At 40.8% G+C, this 23,080-nt stretch overlaps 1 protein-coding gene across 6 annotated transcripts in view; it reads left to right on the top strand.

Annotated features, from left to right (window-relative positions):
* The window catches only part of LOC137608475 (mediator of RNA polymerase II transcription subunit 13-like), a 79,767-nt gene that overhangs the window by 1,606 nt on the left and 55,081 nt on the right, over positions 1–23,080 (top strand). For all 6 annotated transcript variants that reach the window (XM_068334886.1, XM_068334884.1, XM_068334888.1 and 3 more), the window contains exon 2: positions 16,815–17,052. In XM_068334886.1, the coding sequence (XP_068190987.1) occupies positions 16,815–17,052 (238 nt within the window). The remainder of the gene's footprint in view (positions 1–16,814; positions 17,053–23,080) is intronic.

Genomic DNA, 23,080 nt, shown 5'->3' with positions numbered 1-23,080 from the left:
GCACCCCCCCACCCCCCCATCAAGAGTACAGTTTGCTCAGGCCATTATCCCCCTCCCTTCCATTCCCACCACCTCTTAAATAATCATTTAAGTGAAATGCATCTGGAACTGTTGCATTGGTAAGCAACAAACTTGGAAAATTAGGAGCTACTGCGTCCTTCTAATTGTTTCTAAAATCTGAAATCTTAATTTGAAAAATGGGATCATGTGTTGATCTGAGGTTCCAAATTGAAAGGTTGGGCAATTTATTTATTTATTTATTTTGTGAGAATGCGAGGAGGATTTGCACAGATGGCATGAATCAAACACTCAGTGGAAACAGCACTTTCACACTCTGTTTATCTGAAAAGGGGTTTTTTGACTCCACAGGCACTGTCATTTCTGCAGAATTCAATGGTTTTGAGGGTGCAGGAGATGAAGCGATGTGTTTTCACAGTTTTCATCCTACAATCAGCGGACTAACTGTCCTACTACAACAGGCAGCCAAGTGGAAAGGCATGCAGTAGTCTGAGCTCAGGCGTAGGCTGCTGAGAACCACAACAACATAGGGGTCCTAAGGGCTTTTTAGGTGATCATGCTGGTCGTGCACCAGCAACAACAGCCGGCTTCCACACATGCCAATGCAGAGCGAAAGAAACATACGTCACTCGCTGTGGGTTGTGATTGTTTTTGGTGACTGTAGAAGGGAAAGTTTGCATTTGTCACACAGGTTGCAGAAATTTCTAAAAATGTCAAACATAACTCTGTGCGTTCTTTGTTTTCATGCATTTCAGTCAATTTTCCGAAGGAGCCATCAGGGGATAAAGGGATTTGAATTAATACCTTAAAAGCAAATAGTCTGAATTGTGCACTGACACCGAAATGAATTCACCTGACTTGCAAAGGCTGAAAACAGTGATTACATCTCTGTCAACTACTCAGTCGAGGCTATCCCTGGTTGGAAAAAGCCCTCATTCACTCGTGATGGCATTGTTGGCAATCGTGCTGGCCCTGTGAACATCCTTTTCAAACTGAGGGGGAATGAGACCATCCATCAGCTGGCTTGTTGAGAATATTTATGACTGGCTGGTGCCACAGCGGCTTCTCACTGGCAGGGGCTCCTACAGGGAAGTCCAAGATAGAGCAAAACACAAACGATACACCAAAACATCTCGGTTAGAGGGTACCACTGAGACAAAGAGACAGACAGAGCGATGCAGATTGCATCCTGATGCTGCGAGCCAGAGTTACGGTATGTGCACAATAAGGTTGAGAAGTGCAGACGGATGCTGCTGTTAATACCGCAGTAAATTAGTGAATCCTAGTATTGACCCAGCAAAGAAAAACATGTATTTTACAGGAAATAGATTCCCCTGCTTTGATTTTTCTGCATGCATTTGACCACTTTAAACTCAGGTCAATGATGGAACTAATAGCACGTAAACCGATTAGTCAAAAGAATTTTAATACAGTAAATGGTAATAAGTGAAGTTTTATAGCTTGCTCCTTAAAAGGTTTCTGCCTTTTGTCCATGTCACTGATGCAAAAAGAAAACCTATTAGCGGTTTTGATTACTTCAACGTTTCAAAAAGCTATCATTTAGATTATTTCATGCAATTTTATATAGTCAGAAATGTGTCGGTGAAGACAAAAATGCTAATAACATGCATCTAATTTGCTTGTGTCAAGAGGACATGCTTGCATAAAGGTCTTGTAGCTAACTGGTGAGCACTCTAGTCTGACAGCCTGTTAAACAGCATTCCACCATCCACCAGCCTCGTCCCTCACGCTGATTTACTGGCTGCTATTGAAGCCTGCATCAATAAAAAGTACCTTAGAAAGCATGAGAGCCCTATTCTGTTGGACTTTATGGGGGAACAGCAGATCACTGTCATCCTGGTTCACATGCTGGGGATCGCTGTGATCACATACAACCCACAAAACAACTGTCTCGTCTGCTGGTGATCATCCGTCTGTGACAGAAAGCAAACAAAACCTTGTAAACGGGGAGGAAAAGAAGTGAACTGGTGAGCTAAGTTGAAGTGGCAACGAAGGAGGGAAGGGTGGAGGACGAGAGGAGAAACAGAGGAATGTTTTCAGCCGAGGGAGTGAGTGAGAGAGAGACTGAAGGACTGCAGAGGAATCTGTTTTCATTTTAGGAAAGAATTATGACTGATGTGCATTTCCTGACTGCTAGCCCCAGCCTTTCTGAAAGAGAAGCTGGGGCAGAGAGGGTGAGACAGAGCGAGGGAGAAAATTAAAGAGGGAGGAATGTAATGAGAGAGAAAACAGTCGTCTTTCTGTGGACTGGGCAGGTTTTCTTCTGACACTGACTCGAGCCAGAGTCCCTGAGCCTGAATATGAAATGCAAGGAAAGACGACACAGGAAGCCTCAGTGTGTGTGTGTGTGTGTGTGTATTGTAAACACTGTAAACCATCTCAGACTCAAGAGACAAACTTCAAACAGCCATCATATCACAAACACACATACACACCCACACACACACACACACATGCACGCCGAACACACACCATCACGAAGGAAAGAAAAAACAAAACACCCTTATGGTCACACAAACATATGTGTCACAAATGCACATACTAAGTCTCCCACACACACGCACACACACACACACACACACGCACGCACACACACACACGCACGCACGCACGCACGCACGCACACACACACACACACATACTGTACATCACATGTTTAGCACCCTTATTTGGGCTGCGAATGCATCTTACATCCAAAGGATGCACGCTTGCACAAACATGGGTAGGATGCAGAGACCTTAATTAAAGGACCTCCTCTGTCCCCTCAACAGAGTGCAACACTGGTAATTAAGTGTCCTCAAGTACAGGTTTAATGTGATCAACTAAGAGGTGCTCATTAGCCAAACTGCATTCCAATAGAGATCTTGCATGTATAATAATGCTGCCGCTGTCTGGCATGGAAATAAAGGGGTAAGAGATGAGGCTTTGGGAATACCATTAATAGCAGTGTGTTGATTTATGGCAGGTTAGCGGCCGTGCCTTGTAAGAAGAAGCAGGTAATCAGGAACGGGGCCATTTTAATACAGACTGTTTGCATTTCAACATCATTAAAGGTGGTGGATACGGAAAAGATGTTTGGGAAGGAGAACTAGGCAGCAGGTAGAAGAAGCTGTCCTGATCTGCAGATTTGAATTTTGTCAACACTGGTCCTAAAGGTTGGACTAGAAATTATTTTGTGTTGAAAAGTTTTGCCTATTTTCTCAGTAATCGGACGCTGAGTTTTTTTTTTTTCAAGGGTATTTTTAGCCGTAAAATGTCTCAATTACATTTCTTGAATAAGTTATGGCGGCTTTCTGAGACTCTCACAGTCGTGAAATTTTAGCTGACGACTAATTGCTCGAAAAAAAAAAAAAGAAATTAGGGATTTGTCCTCTTTATTTTATTCCACCATTATAGTATTAGTCTAATTACAGTAAAATTGTTCAAATAATCTTCATAAAAATGAAGATCCATTATCTGGCTCCTCCATGTTTATATTCCGACTCTCACATGAAGGTGGACTTCTGGTTGCGGGCTTTTTGGGACAAATTTGACCAATGGCCTCCGAATATTTCTCATCTGCCTTGAAACTAAAACATGCCCACAGCGGCGCTGGGGTGTTTGGCTTTGCCACTAAATGATCCATGATGGTCACATCAATAGATGCTCATTGAAAAGTTAAGTGCCTTTAGACACAAACGGTTGGTGGTATTAAAGGGTCATTTAATTCCCCGCTCATAGCAGAATAAGAGTAACCAGATGTCATTAAGTCCAAGCTCAGGAAACATGACATTTCCCTTTAATCCAGCTGTATTTATACAGATGAATAGAAGCTATTCTTGTCATTATGCAAATGACTATACCTGTAACAATCCAGGATCCTCATAAAATCATTTATCTTATCTGTTTTTGTACAAAACTGACCAAATATAAATGTTGAATTTGCAAACTTATATAATATCAATATTATCAACATGGGCTTCCAGAATCTAACGTTTCCCTAGTTTTTCTTTGGACAAAGATAGAGGTCCAAACCACCACAACACAATTAAATGCAAATGCTATTAGCAGGATGACTTTATTCTTGTTGGTTGTAGTTTAATGAAATTTGTTGACTATGTGCAGAAAATACATCATCAACAGATTTAAAAATTTAAAGCAGAAGTAGGTAAAGTCACTGTGATCTGAAAAGGCGTCACAGCCAGCTGCCAGTGCTTGATAGTAAGACTGTGATGGACTAAAAATAGACTATAAATATTAACACATATAAATATAAATATGTATAAATAGACTATAAATAGGTATGTGTATATATATATACACATATATAAAGATGACAAATATATCTGAAGATGCATTAAAGCCAGTGTCATTTTACACAAAGAGGGGATCAGTCCAGGTTCGTGAGGAAACACCTTCAGTCTTCTGCTGCTCCATCAGGTGGTTTCCTGCTATCCAGCCAACCCCCTGCACCCAACCCTGTGATTTTGGCTCTGCTCACTTACAATTTTGACAGCAAGCACCGACTTCACCTCCAGCCTGTGTGTGGCGCCTCCCACTAATCTGCCCCTGTCGCTGCTGTGGAAATCCCTTGTCATCGCGATGGGACTCAACGCGGTGGTGGCCCATGTGAACATGGCACTGTGTCTGTCAGACGCAGATGTGCTGCCATAACAAAACGGTTTGTGAACAAGAGTTGTTACGGGGTTAGCTTCTGACGGATGAAGGGCCGGGTGTGGGTCTGGATCAGGAAGACGAGGCTCCTCCTCACTTGTGCTCATGTGTTTTTTACCGCGCATCTCGTGTCTGTTATATTCTCTGGAGCGTAGTCATGGACCTTATTTGAGCGCTCAGCCTGTCGGGGCCCTGGGACGTAGGTGAAGAACGGTTCAAAGAAGGAGAGGAAGGGAAGAGACAGGGAGGAGACTGGGAGGAGGGAATCCACCAGTGGTCCCAGAGTTGGGAAAGGGACGGGATGGGCACGAGTATTTTGGAGCACGGTGGCTTGAGTGTGAAATATGTAAGCCCTGCAGTGCCAGCTGTGTTCTATTATTGGCACCCGCTGGTTGGTCCTGAATGTTGCAGGGCGGCAGAAGCCTGAGTGGGGAGGAGGATTGGTCGGAATGGGGTAATAACTGGTGCCATCGAGTTCTTGCGATTGCTTGAAAGTTAGATGATTAACAGGATAATAATATTGTCCCAGTGGTGCTGCTGTGGTGGAAGTAGTCAAATTCTTTGCCCGAGTGTAAAGAATAATCCTTCCCTGAGCAAAGTCATCACAAGGAAAAGTTCTCCATTAAAAATCTCATTCAGAGGTATTTATCTATTAGCATAATAATGGACTGTGATATTAAGACTATCTTCTAATTTTGCAGAATGGTCCCTTTCATTATGTTTACCTGTGCATTAACATGAAAGGAGCCAATAAATGTAATTCATAAAAGGAGTTTATGCAGTACATATATTAGGAAGTGATGACCGCTTAAAATACGAGAACACACGTAAGTTGTTGAGTCTTCAGTCACTTCAAACCATTTTCAGTAGAAAGCAAATATCAATCACTCAATAGAAGAAGTTTGTGTAAACGAGATCAGAGCTGTCATCAAGACTGCAACCCCAGACATCCTCACAGCACGCACACACACACACACACACACACACACACACACACACACACACACACACACACACACACAGACACACACACACACACACACACACACACACACACACACACACACACACACACACACACACACACACACACACACACACACACACACACACACACACACACACACACACACACACACACACACACACACACACACACAAAATCACTTGCTAAGTCAAAACTTTAGAAGTATGTGCATTGTGAAAAAAATATTTGCAGCGTGAAAAGTTTTACTCAGATCAGATAAGCTTTTATTGATCCCCAATTTGAAATGAACTCTCAAAAATCAGAAATTCTGAGGCGCACAAGGATCTGTCTTGTGTCTCATCATCTTGCTTCATTTATACAGACGTCAGTTCAGTGCTGTTTCAACCTCAGAGGCATAACAACAGTGACGACAATGATGGCTATACAATTTCAGACAGACAGATGAGGTGCAAAAAAAAAGAAAGGCAAAACAGTTCTGCCTTGAACTGACTGTGAAAGTCTCTATTATTCGCTTGAGGATTAGTTTGCACAACCAGACCTACTGTATCCTCACATTTTGTGTTGGTTTTATTTATTTGTTGCACTCTGCACTGTTGTGCTGATGTTGCATCACACGTTGATGATCCGATTGGACAACATCTACGTTCACCAGTGTTCACGGCTACTTTCCTTCGACCGTTTTTGTGTCTCCTGCTGATGAGGGTATTTGATAGGCTGTTAATAAGCCACAGTGTGATTTTATATCAGTTTTCACGAAGTTGAATAATAACAGTTACATCAAATATACCAACATCAATGTCATGAAAAGTTGTAAACATTTGTAGTTAAATTCTTTCATATGATGAGAATCTTTTATGGAAGAAAAAGTTACTGACAGGGTTCTAAAAATGTCAGTTTTTGGATTATAAAATAAAGCATAATTGTGCTCAAAAACATTGCTAGAAAATAAAATACTTAACCTTAGGTGAGGACCTGCAGCAGAGGTTTGATCATGTGACCAGTGAAGGGTCTGTGTGTGTCTGTCTACCTCTGCATCAGCAGGATGTGCCAGAATGTTGCACAAAAACACAGCATTTTGGATTTTTTTTCAACTGCTATTCCAACAATAAGTGAGCCGTTTCTGTGTTGGGGGGCTCTTTGGTAATGACATGGCCTATCGCAACAATGAAAACCATCAAGTTGCCGGATGTCAGCCAGGTGCACCTACAAGTCTGAAACAAAGTCACAAGTAGGCCTGCAGTATATTGAGCAAGAGTGCTTGCACCACTGTTGGTGTGATGCTAAAGATTATTTCTCTTTGTAAAGGAAACGTAGAAAATTCACCACTGAACAGTGAGATCTTTTATCAGAGAAACTGTTCATGTACCGCTGCACCTGCCCAGTGTGAGTCTGTATAAAGGAAATTATGTGAGAGAGAGGATTAGACGTGGGTGTGCTACTCCTAAACAAATATGTGGTGAGGACTGGTCATATTGTAACGGAGGACCAAAGATAAATTAGTTTATAAGTCTGACCAAGTATATTTCCTCCTAAGGATGGTGATTCCTTCCGTCAGTGTGTCAGATTTGTTACGTAATTGATTGATCAAATAAATTCCGTGGCCTGTTGCCAAATTCTCAAGATCTAAACCAAGTTTGGTGTTTCTGCCTTTCACTTTTTGTTCACTTTGTCTCTAAATCTGTTTCCTTTTCTCTGCACCTGACTGCCGACACACGGATAAGGAGTGTTTCTTCTTAAGAGGATGCTGCCCCACTTGTAACTAGGTGAATATTTCTGCAAGCCAGACATCTTTGCCAATATCATGGTTGGCTGGGATTCAATTGCAGTTAGAGCACACTTGGGTTAAAGGGTGGGCAAACTAAGGGGAGAGAGAAAACATTGTCGGCTTTGCTATTGCGATCTCTAATTATCATACGTTGGTGTTCCGTTGAGAGATTATCTGCGACCAATCAGGCAGGCACTTGATGAGAACAAACACATTATGTGCAGACTGTTGATTCACTGCCATTTGTGATGCATTGATTCTGCCCTCGGTGCCAAACGACACTCTCTCTCATCTTGAATTAGGCAGACACCCATGATTTTTCGGAAGCTAATGAAAATTTGTACAGCTCAATTTCAGTTGTGGGTTTGCCTCATAGGATAATTGGGCTTTGCAATATAAAAGCCAGACACAAAATGTTTGATTGTGTATTTACCAGGCGTGACTGGGTGAGCTTGGAACATTTAAGTATGGTGGTGTTAGCAAAAAATGTGAATTCACCATGACTCCAGAGTGAACGGACAGGATAGGATGGCCTGGGTAGAGTAGAACCTTCAGTGTCAAAGCACTGATTGGCTGCCGCTCCCACTTAGTAAGCAAAGATTACCGCCAGCAGCCAGGTGAGTTTACAGGTTGAAACCTGTCGAGGTCGGCGAAGTTAATGGGCCGACTGTGTCTGGGTCCTGCACACACACACACACACACACACACACACACACACACACACACACACACACACACACACACACACACACACACACACACACACACACACACACACACACACACACACACACACACACACACACACACACACACACACACACACACACACACTCAGCCACACAGAGGCATTGCTACATTCCAGTTTTTCTCCTTTATAGTTTGTTGATCTGGTGTGTAATGAAACAAGGAAAAGTCACGGTGACTAATGCGGGCCTGTCATTTTATCTGAAATAGGATCCCTGTGGAAAGAATCAATGCAGGAAATTACAAGCCAATTGAGGTATTTTTCATTCCCCACAGACTCCATTTCCCCAATTTCATGAACAGTTAGGCTGTGAACTCCTTGTAGGTATTGTGGAAGCCCCCGTGCACTTCTAATTGTATGATTACTGCATTCTCTTGTTTGCGCGCTAAAGAGAGTTATCCTGTATTGACAAATTACTTGCATATGGAAAACCCAGGACTTTCCTTTCCGTTCCTGACGTGTGTGATGTGCTTGATAGCAACTCCGTCTCAGTTCTAATGGATTAATTGAGTTCTAAGGAAGCAAACAAAGGTTTTCTGTTATGAAAATTCAACACACATTAACCTGTAGTACCCCCATTTTTGATTTTTAAAGCCAAGAAACCAATGTTGTATCTTCACTGTAGCCCAGGAGACAGAAATCTCAAAAATGTAATACCCTGCTCAATTCCTATATATGTTTTATGTTGCCTAGCAACTGTTTTTAGTTTTGTCTCCATCGTCTGTTTTTTTTTCCTCTTTGTGATTCCCAGTTTTTCTGTCTTTGTCTTTCACTCATCTCTCCTTCTTTAGGGCTTGTCGCGGTTAATTAATTTACACCAGAGACACCAGTAAAGCAGCGACTGGTTAATTTATTTGCACGTTAATAATTTAGAATAAGTAGGGCCACCGTTTTACCTCGTTCCTTAACACTTTACAAGCGGCCTGACACTGCAGCTTTGTCTTGTGTTCTTTGCCAAATGGCTGGGGATCTTGTCAGGCCTTTTAACAGCAGCAGCGCCTCCGTACACAATACCTTGTTGTCCTTATTGGTCTCCCACCGCTGTCTCTTCCTGCCTCCTGCCTCTCTTTGTGTCAGGTGAGAAGTCACGGCTTGATGGAGGCTTTCTGCCACGTGATTGGCAGGTCTATCCGTCACTCAACCCTGGGGACTCTCAGTGTTCTAATTAGGTCGCTTGGCTCGCTCACCTCCCAGGGTTGGATGCTTTCGCAGAACACAGATCAAATGACGGTCCCTTGTTTTGTAGGGACTTGTAAAGGTGGCGGCAGTAGGCAGCAGAAAAGCATCTGTTAAGTGTCTTCAGCCCCAGAGGCCTTCTTTCTACACCTGTTTGGTGCTTTTGTGTCGCTCCCATTCCCTCACAAGAGCAGTAATGTGCTCTGCTCTTCATTTGTGGTATAAAATGCCAGAGGGGAGTGCAACTCCTTAATTTGATTTCAGTGGGTTAATTGATGAAGGGGGAGTTCTTTGCCTGTTCTGCTGTCTGCCACTCTGTCTTCTAACTGGTGACTTCTTACGACTGACTTAGCATCACAGCCGCTCTTTGTGTTGGTCTTGCGTCGGCTTTAAACACATGATGTCAAACTGCTTCGACCTGCCAGCTGTGGTATTTATGAACTCATTAAACATTTCAGACCTGGTTACCGGTGGTAACCACGGTTGTGATGTGGCAAGAATTACACCAAACACTGAATATCAGTCAGGAATGAAGCACAAGATCCAGAATATTTAATTAAAAATGCAACAGTACAAAATGCCTTAATGAGTGTTGGTTATTTAAAACTGTGGTTAAAAAATACCCAAATTACTGTTTTATTTATGCATTTTCGATTCATGCTTCATTAGTTGTGAATTTGTCCTTGATCCATATTACTTCCTCTTCTTTTCAAGGCTATTTTAATTTTCAAAATGGTGTACTCCCTGACTTCTACAACAATACAGATATAAATAGAATCTAAATACATTGAATCATCATCATTAAACTGGGTTTCATGTTTGTACTAAAACTTGAAAAAAGCTGTAATGGGTCAATTCCCTCACAGTGACTCCCAGAAATAATTGAATTCCCCTTGACATTAAATGAAAGAGGGATGGATGTTACACGTGTCTGATGGAGCCATCGAGTCTTATCTCAAGACTAACAGGCATCACAAGCGATCTGAAACCCCCCCTCAAATATTGGCAGCTTGTCAAGTGTCTAAACAGATTTGACGTTGATGAGAAAGCTATGCCACTCTGACAGAATAAGTGTTTCGCTTGTGCCAGAGTAGGAAAAACTGCTGATACAAGCTGTCTCTCAATTGCCTAAAGTGCCTCCTTTGTCAGACTATCAGGCTGTGAGACTCTTATACTGTTGTGAGATTCCTAAAGATGTGGCGTTTCTCTTAGACGACATCGTCATACTCTCTCTGTCATCTTTGATGTAGCTTGAGACACTTCTCCTGAGAGATGCAAATACTGAGTGTCCTCACCGAACATCTTTTTTTGACGATCGCTCCTTTAGTTAGCTTCATGTTGCACGTTTGTCAGGAAAGTGAAAGGAAGTGCTCGATGAACACAGAGTCCGGTTTGAATGTGCTGTCATTGCTTTTCTTACTCTTGCTTTTCTCAGCCTTTGTGGAAAAAAAAAAAGAATGTAAAAGTGTCTGAGTCTGTCTCTGCTTTCCTATATGGAAGTACAACACAAGCATACATTCACTGCGTGTTGGGGAAGTTCAGGAAGTCCATTCAAAAGGTCTCTCAAGTCTATGAGGAAGAACCGGAGGCGTATGAATATTTTCAGTCAGCAGAAACATTCCTGCAAAGTGCACGTCACGTGTGATTTCCTCTGAGCGCTGATATCTAAGCTATGGGGGTTTCCTCCATATTGTAAACCTCTGGGCTTTAAACAATACACAGAATACACAAGGTATGTCTTATGCATGTGTTGGAGTTTTAGACGTTCAACAGGAAAATTGAATCTCTGGAAATGGGATTCTCTTTTCTGACTTCCATATTTCCTTTTTATTACTAGCACATATCTGGTGCACCACGGGGCAAGATTGATGGGCTACCAAGGTATACAAAGCCCGAAGTCAACGTTTTCAATGTCACAAAGGTGGCTCTCTTCTAACCCGACTACGATAATGCATGCTATTCACTGAAGGCAGTCGAGAAAGGGCGACGTTCAAAGAGTCTCGGATTATAACTGGCAAAAAAAAGCACCATCCTTTCTCCTTTTCTTTTCCTGAGTAAACCTCTCTATCCATATTCTCAGCTGAGGGACTATGTCGTATAGTTAAACTTGCTGAGCTGTTTCTTAGTAATTAGTAATGTTTCTGAGTGTAATTACAGCAGCTCTGACTGCATGCTTATCCTTTGTAATTTTTTTCCTCGCTGCAAATGGAAATCATTATTTTTCATTATTAATTTTAACATTTGAAAATGTGCACAGATGAGTCACGTAGTATCTCTGTCATGGATCACATGGGATGGTGATTTGTCCTGCGTTTCTGGGAAGCATTCATGCGTTTTTTGCTCTGATATGGGCCAAACCTGAGCAGAAACCTTCTACCCACACTCCTCTCTTGATTATTCACAGCAACAAGGTTGATGCTGTTAATATTTGTTTCATTATTTTAGTTCACCGTTATAACAACCTGCTCATTTTAACACAAGTAGGTGGTGTGCAATCGGCGTATTTGTGCACAAGAAGTCAAGTGTTTCAGCAAATGCCAAACCAAATCTTTTTCATGTGAACAATAAGCTTGATGAGGAAAACATGTTGTTACAGGAAGAAGTTCATGACCATCATTATGATACTGATGACATCTGGCCTCAGGTTCTGTAGAACCAGCTTGTGAATACAAACCCTGGCTTTGTTAAACCACATAACCTTGGAATCCATGTCTAACCCCACAATTGTGACAGATTTTTAAAAAAAATGGCATTGCGGTGATGATTTTGAGACTTGTCTGTGCTCAAAATAATCTTGGAACAGCTGTTATCTTTTCTTTATTGAGGCAAAAAGACACAGAGAATGCGAATAAGAAGAAAAAAAAATGTGAGAAGGAGAGTGCGAGACACTCCTGGGTGTATTCAGTAGTCATCCATGACATTGAGAGAGTATTGAGAGATGAGAAGGAGAGTGCAGACAAGACAGATAATAGAGGTGAGAGTAAGGTCACAGCTTTGCTCCGTTGTAGCATTGGAAGGAAAAAGCTCTTGTTTTTGGGTACTGCACTCAATCAGCAGCTGAACCAGCTAACCTCCAGAACGAGGGACCTGGAGGAGTGTTGGCAATATTGACAGTGCAGCTAAATCCACCCAACATTTCCTTGACCTCTGTGCCGTTTTACTGCTGTGGCATTTTTTTTTTTTAAAAAAGAGATGGAGACAGCTGCCTGAAATAATCACCGATTTGCTCTTTCCTTTTCTGAAGGGCGGTGAAGAATTTTGTTGCTTTTGATGGCATCTAAGCTCAGCTGCTGTGTCTGTTTTGTTGATTAACATACTGCAGCACATATCATCATCATCATCATCATTATCAGACAATCCAATCTGCAGCACAGTTTATATATATGAAATGAGGGGAAGTGTGTTTTCTTTTCTCACATCAATCCACACTCATCATCCTGCCATCTTTCCACATGATCTTTCTCTCTGTGTCTCATCTCTGGGAGTTCAGTGCCTTTACACAACTTTAAAAGATACTCTGACAAAATCTTCATCTGGTAGAGCTTTCTAGATCAATAGGCATGGATTCAATCCCAGGTTTTTCAATTTAAACACATGCACTGAGGTGTCCAGAAAATGTAGTTTCACAAAGCAGTTTTTAACTTATTTCTAGTTATCTAATTTAACATACTTTGGCTTGTTTTTGAGTGTGATGCAATGTGTGAACAAAGATTTATTTGCAGATTTATCTCTGTTAACATAAAGTGTTAAGAAACTTCCAATATGCATGGTAGGTGATGGAAAGCACTTAAAATGTTTTATTTACTACACATAAATGCATGAATGAAATGTTGGATGTGACAAGTGCCAACATTTTAAAAAGTTAGCCGGGGCGCTGCAAGTCATTAATGACAAACAGTGATGGAACGACAGCTGAAACGATTAAAGGTTGTTTTTATATGCATGACTGATTGTAACTGAACACAGATTTGTCGATAAAGATGCAGAGATAATTGCCCAACATGCTTGACAGGTTTTCTCTGCTTTCTCGCGTTACAAGTGATGACTTATTTATAGAAACTTGAATATTTGCTGTTTGGTAGTAGTGGTGGTACTGTGACCTCGGGAGCAATGATTTAGTGTAGATGAAGCTCTCTGCTCACACACACACACGCACACACAGTGCAGACACAGACAGAGACAGTCACGTCTTTGCTGACGTCGATGAAAAATAACATCAGTTGGAAAATATGTCTCCTGATGTATGTCAGTGTTTTTGAGCGCTTCTGCTCTGCACATCGTCACAGCTGCTGTGTGGTGTGTGTGTGTGTGTGTGTGTGTGTGTGTGTGTGTGTGTCACTGTTTGTGTGTACAGGCATGCGTTTGTAGCTGCCTGACTGCAGCACTGTTCCTCTTCCTGCAACTGTATCACGGCTAATTCTGAACAGGCGTTCAGCAGGGCGCTGTAGGTCAGGGCTTTACACATGGCCAACAAACACACAGCACCTGTGTTTTGGGCTTTGGGAACAAAGAGCTCAGTCTGTTGCCCTTTATTATAATATTTCTCATGAAATACAACATGTTATGGGAAAATGTCTTTTTTTTTTTCTGCACTAAACAGGGAATAGATTTACCCTCACATTTAACAATTCTTTTTGGCTGTTGTTACTACACTTGAATGTTTGACCTTAACTCTAGAGGATGATGTATGTGAGCGGTTCAACGCCTGAGGGCTGATTTCCCAGATATCGGCCAAAGGAAGTAAGTTTCTCTGTAGTTATCCTCAATCTAAGTTTGAGGTGTGAACGTATGGGCGTGATTTTATGACTTCACCACCAGTTGAGGGAACTTTTTCCCAACTTTAATGCATATCATATTTATAGAGCCTATATTTTACAATGATGGGAGAAGAGAAGGAGTAGGTGGCACTTTAAAGTCAACAATTTTGCACAATTTCTGTATGATCTCATTGATTGATTGCTGATCCGTTTACGTTTTCTCTCGTTTTTGTCTATGACTCACAATCTGTGATGTAGTTTAACATTTATCACAGACCGTTTGGTTAATTGTGTTAATAGATCTATAGGAGAGACCATTTCAGGTTGTTTGCTAAAAGACATATGTTGTTCAGTTATAGGAACACAAAAAAGGTCTGAGAAGTGAGGCTGATAACTAAAAACATTAATAACAGAGGCTCATCAACATAAAGTAAGAGATTATTCAACTCAACATCCTGTACAGCTGACATACGCTTAGAAATCAGCTAGGAAACTGCTGCATTAACTGTAAAGAATGCTAAAAGAATGCCAAAACGTATTCTTTACACTGGAACAAAACAGTATCTAATTATTCAACGCACAGTCTCAAAATATTTTTCTAAATGGACTATTTTTGTTTCTCAAAAAACCCGTCTGGGAGGTTCATGGACAGCCAGTTCGCTGTAGAGCTTGTAAAAATCACCCTGTAAAATCAAACAAACGGTCCATCTTTATTCTGAATATATTTTCTGACATTTCACTTCTTCTCTGCGCTGCTTATTCAGTAGCGGCAGACATCTGTGTCAAACGGTGGAGGAAATTTTGACATTGACTAGGAGTGACAAGGCAGAGCAAGCAGATGTCTTCCTCTTTGCTTAGGGAGAAACAGCATCCTTGACCTTGTCAGGGCTAATCTTAGGTCTGGGCTTATCACAGTGCAAATGTTTATATCTCCACTGTCATTACGGGGAGGGCCGTGTGTGTAATTGTTGTGCGTACCCACTGTACGCTCACTCATAACATTCTGCAGTGTGGTAGTGAATGCTTTTCAAAGGTTGTACACACCTCCTCTGAATGTACTTTGAGTTGGACATAGTTGTGCTACCTCATACTGAGAACACACTGTATGGTTTATAGCCACCAAAGCTCTTGCTCTTCCTTTTCTTCATCCACTCAGAGCCACCGGCTTTCATTTCTCCTCTCTACCTGTTAAAGGGGTGACCGTTTTTTTTTTTTTTTTTTTGTTCTTGTCCTCTCCCAGCTGGTCTTGGCCGTCTCGGCATCTGATCCGGAGTGCCAAACACTCACAGCTGGGTGAACACAGGAGAGGAGGGCAACGTGACACACCTGCCAAATCTCTGTCCCGTCTTTTGCACGCTCGGTCACGCACAAACACATCGACACGGACGAACATGAAACGCATTTCCAAAGCACACAAGCGTTGGGGGGGGGGGGGGGGGGTTCCACCAATGATCTCATTTGTTTTCATATGTATGTTAATTTACAAAATTTATTCTAACCTGCGTGTTTACTGTGTGTCTGGGTCTGGTAGGAGTAGAAGCTTGCCTCTTTTTACTGGCTCATCGCTAAATGCCTCATGGCAGAGAGCGTCCAAGTCTGCAACAGGCAACATAAACACCTATCATCCCATTAGATTAAATGGAGACGATGTCAGTTCCTGGGCCGGGCTCCAACCATTGACCCCCAACAACATTTCCGCTTCTCGTGTATCTCACTCTTTGTAGCTCCTTCTGTATTTCAGCGCTGCCTCTCCAGTAGTAGATCATTCCCTGTATTTCACTCAAGGCCGTTCTTTATGTTTCACCGCCACTCTCTACTTCCTCTCGCAGCTGGTTGTCACACACACGCTCCGTTTGTATCTGGACGGTATTAATAGTACTGAGGAAAGACGCAATATTGGTTAAATGAGGTTGTGGTGGCACAAGAGGAACTTAAATGTACCAAAACATGGGATCATAGCTATGAAATCAGTTGTTAGTGAAAACATAATATAGACACTGATATAGTGGATTTAACCCAGACAAAGACTGTCATTTTACCAATGGAGTCAGGGTAGTCTGATACTCTTGTCATGTGAGAAATCCATGTGCACTTTAGTACAGCACTTCACAATTAACACAACACTGATTAGATTTCTGTCACGACATGGATTGATAGATAAAACATATTTTATTTAATCATGAATGATAATAATGGATTTATCTTTTGACTAACTTAATCAGTCAATTGTGTACCCTATAAAATGTCAGAAAAAATCTAGAAAAATGTAGGATAACTTTAGATGTAAGGCTAGCACAAATAGCCCATTCATACCATTATGGATTCATTTTTTGTTGATTAATTTTGCAGTGATTTAAAAAAAAAAGAATAAAAAAAAAAAGCCCTCTTCCAGCAACGTTTGAATGAGATCATGTGATCGTAAGTGTTTGTTTCTTAAGTGATCGTTCTGTTTATCCATTATATAATTTGAAAAGTTTTTCACCGATTTGATTTTGATTGTTACTCGGGGCGAATCTTAGGACATTAATCTGCTCTCTGACTGCTTTTACATTTATCCCTGTTTGTATGGATGCCTGAAGAGTAAAACTACAACATTAGTCAATACACATAATAACAATGTTGTTTGTAATTTGGAGGTTGCTGAAAGGACTGTGGCTTTAATCACTGCTTTCCATCCTCCTCTCCTAGGCGGAGTTGACAGGCATTAAATGGCGTTGCTACTGCTTCCGCAGCGGTGGGGAATACGGACCGGTGATCTCGGCCCCGGCCCAGGACGACCCCGTGCTGCGCAGCTTCATGCGCTGCGTGCAGGCCAACCTGCTGTGCGTATGGCGACGCAAGATCAGGCCCGACACCAAGGAGCTGTGGATCTTCTGGTGGGGTGAAGAGCCCAACCTCTCCGATATCATTCATCACGAGCTGGAAGGTGAGATAGAGAATGAATTATGAAGTCTGAGGTTTCTCTGCCAGATCCATCTCAATTATTTTTCCATCCCATCGGTCTTCGCTTTAGCTTCAGAGCGATGCTTTGAAAATGTAGGTTAGAGGTGTTTTCTTGGATTATATAGCCTGAAGAATGATTCTATGAAAAATCACTGTCAATTTTATATCTATGGGTTGCAAATAACCTTGAGTACTAAGGTGTAGGATAATGCATTTGTATCATATATGAACTGCAGTGTCTTAGCATAGGTGGTGGTTTCTATTAGCTGCATGAATATGTATAGTCAGCTGAAGCACGCTGTGTGCTGTTTGTTTAAGATGTGGAGGCCACATTGATCTGTTCTGTGGAGGGTTTGAGTCTCATATAGCACATATTTGAATTGTGTTTGCTTTGCAAGTGTTAATATGCTGCTTCAGGACTATCACTATGATGAAGCACAAGACAATAGAGGAGATTTTTCTTCCCTGTATTTACTGCGAGCTTGTGAACATGTGTGTGTATGTGTATGTGTGTGTGTGTGTGTGTGTATGCGAGTGTTAGTGAAAATTACACTCAGATATCTCACTTGAGAGAGTGCGACTGTCAGCAGTATTGTCCCTATTTATAGAAACATTTTCATTATCTCACCGTGCATGTGTGGAGAAGTCCGACATATCGACTAAGCCTTGGGAAGACAGGGAGAGGAGGAAACAGGAGAGGGATTATCGTGGGTTTGGTTTAGCAGAGCAGCAGGCAGACAGAAAAAAAAGAAGAAAGAAGCAGTATTGTTGGATGGAGGGTTTCAAGCGATAGCAAGAATCTCAGTCTTCAGTTGCCTATTAAAGCTCAGCTGATGTGAAAATGCCTTTCAGGCAGTGCCGTAGATGTTTGACAGATGTTCTCACCGTCATTGGGGAGAACCTTTTACACAGACTGCACAAACATGTATAGAGAATAGATACTGTACACACCAATTGATTCCCGTCTCCATCGCGAACAGGTGCCGAGGTAATTTATTGTGCTGCTTTCTGTGGGGTAATAACGAGTTATCTAGTGTCTTTATCCTTAATTCCTCTGTCATGTGTTTTCTCTTGTTGTCAGTCATGTGACTTTTTATCCTCAGGAATTTGATATTCACAGCAAAAAATGCTTCACCTGGAGCCATGTAACAAGTATGAAGCGGTGCGACAACACCAGTTTGCAAGCTGTTAATGTAACCCTAATCTCTCAATGATGACTCTCACATTGATGTCTAAGGAAATTGATAATAATCATAACCTGTTGAATACAATTTTACAGCTACCGATTAGTACCCACTGGTCTAAGGATCTTGTTGCTATGCGTGACGATGAGCTACTAATCATTATCAAAAATACTTTGTGGCTGCTCAGAGGAAAGAGAAAAACACTGCCAAATGAAATAAAGTGCAATAAAGTGACATAAAATATCATAGCGTTAATAATGAGTATGGGTTATGCTATAGCAGACACATCGATGTGCGATAAGCAGCCGAGTAAATAACAAGTGACATGAATGTCATAATTGTTCTATAATTATAACAGCGTAAATAATTATTGCACAGTTCACATATAATTTTTCACTGATGGGTAAACAATTGAACATACTGCCATAATTGTACATTAAGCTGTTATATTGCATTAATATCTCAGAACAATTATTATTATTGAGCTGCAACTATTAAAATGCTGTGTCGCTCAGTTCTACAGGGTTAGCTGTGTCTTCACGCAATTCTGTCTCCAGGGTCTGGGACACAGACGTGACCTTAGGACTTTTCATAGAAGTATTTATTGACATGTCTCAATTTAATAGGAAAGAAGAATAGTGATGGATCAAATCGTGTTCAGCAAATTTTGAGGAAAAAATAAGTATGACTGTTCATAAGTATATTATAAATTATAACTATAATCCTAAATGCATTTTGATGTTTAGGTTATTATCACTAATCTAACGCAATGCTCTCCACTATGAGTCAGTGTTAACTTGTGGGGGGTATAAGGACTCTTACTCAACAACAGACAGACACCTACACATGCATGTGCCACACAATTATGATAATACGGCTCTTTACCTCTACTGTAAAATCTCGCAGGACTCTATGCATAATTGCTATTAAGTATTGAAAATAGCACTTGGGGTGTTAGAAGGAGCTGATAATTGTTCATTAAAGTGAGACTGGATTGCCTCCAAATTACAATCGGCCGTAACAGTGGGAATATTTGCCAAGTCTTAAGAAAGCTCCACACCTGAATTTCTACTCTCTGCGGGGATTTTCTGTGTGTTATTTCTCTGTCTCACTGTTGGCTCTCTCCATCTTCTTCATGTCGCCTTGATTTCATCCTTTTTCTCTCCATCGATGTAACTGATATGCAGAACTGTTTTCTGGAAGTGTCACATATCAATAGCTAACCTTGGATACTAAGTATATGAATCCCTCATTTTTAATGCAGTAAATTTTATATTACAAAATATTTGTGAAACTATTTATGCTTTCATGAACCCAAGGACCTTTTCCTGACCTCTGACCTCTTCAGACACTTATCTTAGTGTTGTTTAGTTGTAACACGAGACAGTCATGTTGAAGACAGATGCACAGAGGACACACACACACACACACACACACACACACACACACACACACACACACACACACACACACACACACACACACACACACACACACACACACACACACACACACACACACACACACAGTGTGTGAAGTCATCCTATGTTCAGGATGCCATTACTCAGCTGTATCTCTTCCTCTGCTACTTTAGCATTCAAAATACAGTATACATTTTACCTTCAAGAATGATTTTCAGATAAAGTCGTGTTAATTTACAATTAACACAACTTTATTGTATTCGTACCAGAATTAAAAGTACACTCCACATTTAGTAATTCAGTCCTGCGAGGTAACAAATAATTATTCTACAGAATTGCATCTAAGATCAATTGAATCTGAACCTGTGCTGAATCACATAGGTGTCAGATTTGCATCCTCAGGTCAAACTATTGTGGGACTTGATGATGTAATGTGGAGACTGAACTGCTTTGTGAAAAGTTTTGATGCAGGTGTGTTTCTTCTGTTACCGTCTGTTAGAAATGCTGATTTATACACATTTGAATGTACAGCCTTAGCTGCTGGCTTATATGCACATTTAGCATGAATAATCATCTGGATAATTATATTTCCATTCTTGTAGTAAATATTAAAGCCGTGTGAATTAACATGTTTTCCAATGAGCTGGCTATACAGCATCACAGCATCGTCTGCCAGCAGAGCACGGTATTGGTGATTATTGAGATTGTGTGTTCGACATGTAATGTCCAGAAAAGGACTTAAACAACAAAAAGTAAAAGACAGACTGTGCATTTTTAGTCCATTGTAAAAAAAAACAAAAAAAAAACACATTTTAATGCATTGAACTGGAATTTTCTTTCAGGTATTATTTAAATTCGCAACAGCTACAACAACGCACAGACAGGCAGTTTCCCAGATGCTGCACTAGTAATCATAGATGATAGCTGAGTGCAATCATTAGATGCATGAGCTGATTGGCTGTTACTCATGTAGATATGAGGATAATGCCCCCATGTCATCTAAGGTGATGGGGCAGGAAGGAGGATCTGAAATGCTGTTGCAAATCTACGAAATAAACTAAATCTTGTGATGGATGGAGGCAACAGTGACAAAGAATCTGTGAATCTTACAAAGCCGGTTGAGTCTTAGCGACTTGATAAAGTATGAAGATGATGAATCCTCTCTCTGGTCTAAATAGATCATGCCTCTGAGATAGTGTCAGTAGTAACAGCTATCGTGTTCTGATTATCTTTCTCCGTACTCCAGCACCGTCTCTGATAATCTTTTGTTCGGTGTTTAAGCATCGCCATCAAATTACCGCTTTCTTAAAATTCTAAAAATCAAATGGCATTGGCTCATGTACATGTGTGGGTGAGGAAACAGGATTAATGTTTTGAAACCACTGTGTTGTCAGTATTTCTCTAGCACAGCCATAGAAAAACTGCCACATTTTGGACATGAGTCATAAATACACATTCATGCACACACAAGCATTTATGCAAGCTGTGAATGTGCAGGCAGGCATATATGTACATACGGCACACACCACACACACACACACGCACGCACGCACGCACGCACGCACACACACACACACAGTAAGCCTGTGACTGAGCGATGTGAACCTTATGAAGCATTGTGTTCTGTCCAGCAGATCTTATATGCAGACAAACACAAAACGCATTGTCACCATAGGTTGTGCACACAAACTCACACCTCTGTCTCTGTGTTTGTGGGACTGGGTGGTGATTCGCTGATTCATCACAGACAAAAATAAGTTAGCACATCTGTAAAAGTGGATTTTGTTGCATATGTTGGTAAATAGAATCAGCCTTTTATTCCCCTGGAATGAAAAGGTGAGTCTGATTCTGATTCTGTCTGTCTGTCTTTATTTTTTTTTGCATTTCCGTGGCAACTATTTGAACAATTTGGTCCTCAGAGAGAGTTTCAGGATAGTTTTCAGAGCCTATGCTGTTAATTATATTAAAGCTACTCTTCTAAACTTGTTTTGTTTGATAAACGTGACAAGTTTTACAATTTACTGCTCAGCAAAGACATTAGCAGTAATAAGACGTTATATGTCTGAGAGCATGAAGTTCTATAAGGTCTATAACCTGTTAACCTGACAACTGTCACGTTAAGTTAGAAGAAAGAAAGAAATAAAAGAAAGAAGGAAAGAAATATCAAATAAATAAATATCAAAATATCTGTCTTACAGAGTAGAATGCTCAGTCAGGATTAAAACAAAACATTTTTAGAGCATCTCGTGGAAATTAGACAAATAAATAAATCAATACAGTAATATACCAGTAAAAAATTTATAGATCCTATTGATTCTTTTAGCCGATGTTTTGTTAAATCAAAAATGAGATGAAACTTGAACAAAAGACAAAAAATAATTTTATACCAATACACTGCAAAGAACTGTTCTCATAAACTGCCTCATAAAAACAATGTCCATTTTGGTATTTTGTTAATTTATTTATGTATTTGTAATTTTTGCATTTCTTTTACTTCAAGAAAGTAACTGTCTGGATTTCACATAAATCACTCTGTGGTCCAGTCCAGTGAACATTAAAGGAAGTGCAGCCATTTAAATCATATTCATTGTCAGTTTTTTACACATAGACAGTGTATATATATAAAAATAAATCAAGTATTAAATGTGAATTAAAAGTTCCATTTGGATGAGTCCCAACCTTAAGATTCATTCCTTGGCCTAACTTCACATTCGTGTACTCCAATTCTTGGCTCTCGCTTCTATTTTGTGCTTTTTTCCTGCTGATCTAAGACCAGCCATGTTTACTTTTTATCCTCCAACAGCTGGGAGTCTGACATGTGGGGGACACAGAGTTCATCTGCTCTTTCCTCCCTGACATCTCTAGTTGGATGCTTGTCTGCAAAGTCAAGGTCAAGCTTGTAAAGACGGTGCTGCTGTTCTTTTTTTTTTTCAAACTCTGCGCAGATTAGTGACTTCAATCTTCCACGTGTGCCCCACAGCATAGTTATGATGTGAACTCACCACATCTCCCAAATTAAAGCATCTATAAACCACATTACTGGGACTCTTCCTCTGTCCTTGTTTCTCATCCATGACAGCACCTCGTCCTCAGTGTCCCTTAATTTCCTGTCATATTATTGGGCCACCCTGCGCACAGCTGTACACGCTGCAAACAAAATTCATACTTTCAGGTTGTGACCTAGACTCCTGTCCGTGCTCACTGCTCTTGTACAATTGTCCAATTATGTATCTGTCTCTTCACAGTGGCCTTCCTGTGTCCTTTCTCCCCCGTGGAGGAACGACCTTCCCGTCTGCATTAGACAAGCGTGACTTATTACCTCCTCTTCAGAACCTATAACTGATTCGGATGCATATTAGTCTAGTTTACCTGTTTTACAAACTGTTCCTGTTTTAATAAAAATTAT

The sequence above is a fragment of the Antennarius striatus genome, chromosome 15 (assembly GCF_040054535.1).
Source record: "Antennarius striatus isolate MH-2024 chromosome 15, ASM4005453v1, whole genome shotgun sequence".
In the NCBI taxonomy this organism is placed as follows: Eukaryota; Metazoa; Chordata; class Actinopteri; order Lophiiformes; family Antennariidae; genus Antennarius; species Antennarius striatus.
Note: the sequence above shows the minus strand (reverse complement) of the source record. Positions and strands in the feature narration are given on the sequence as shown.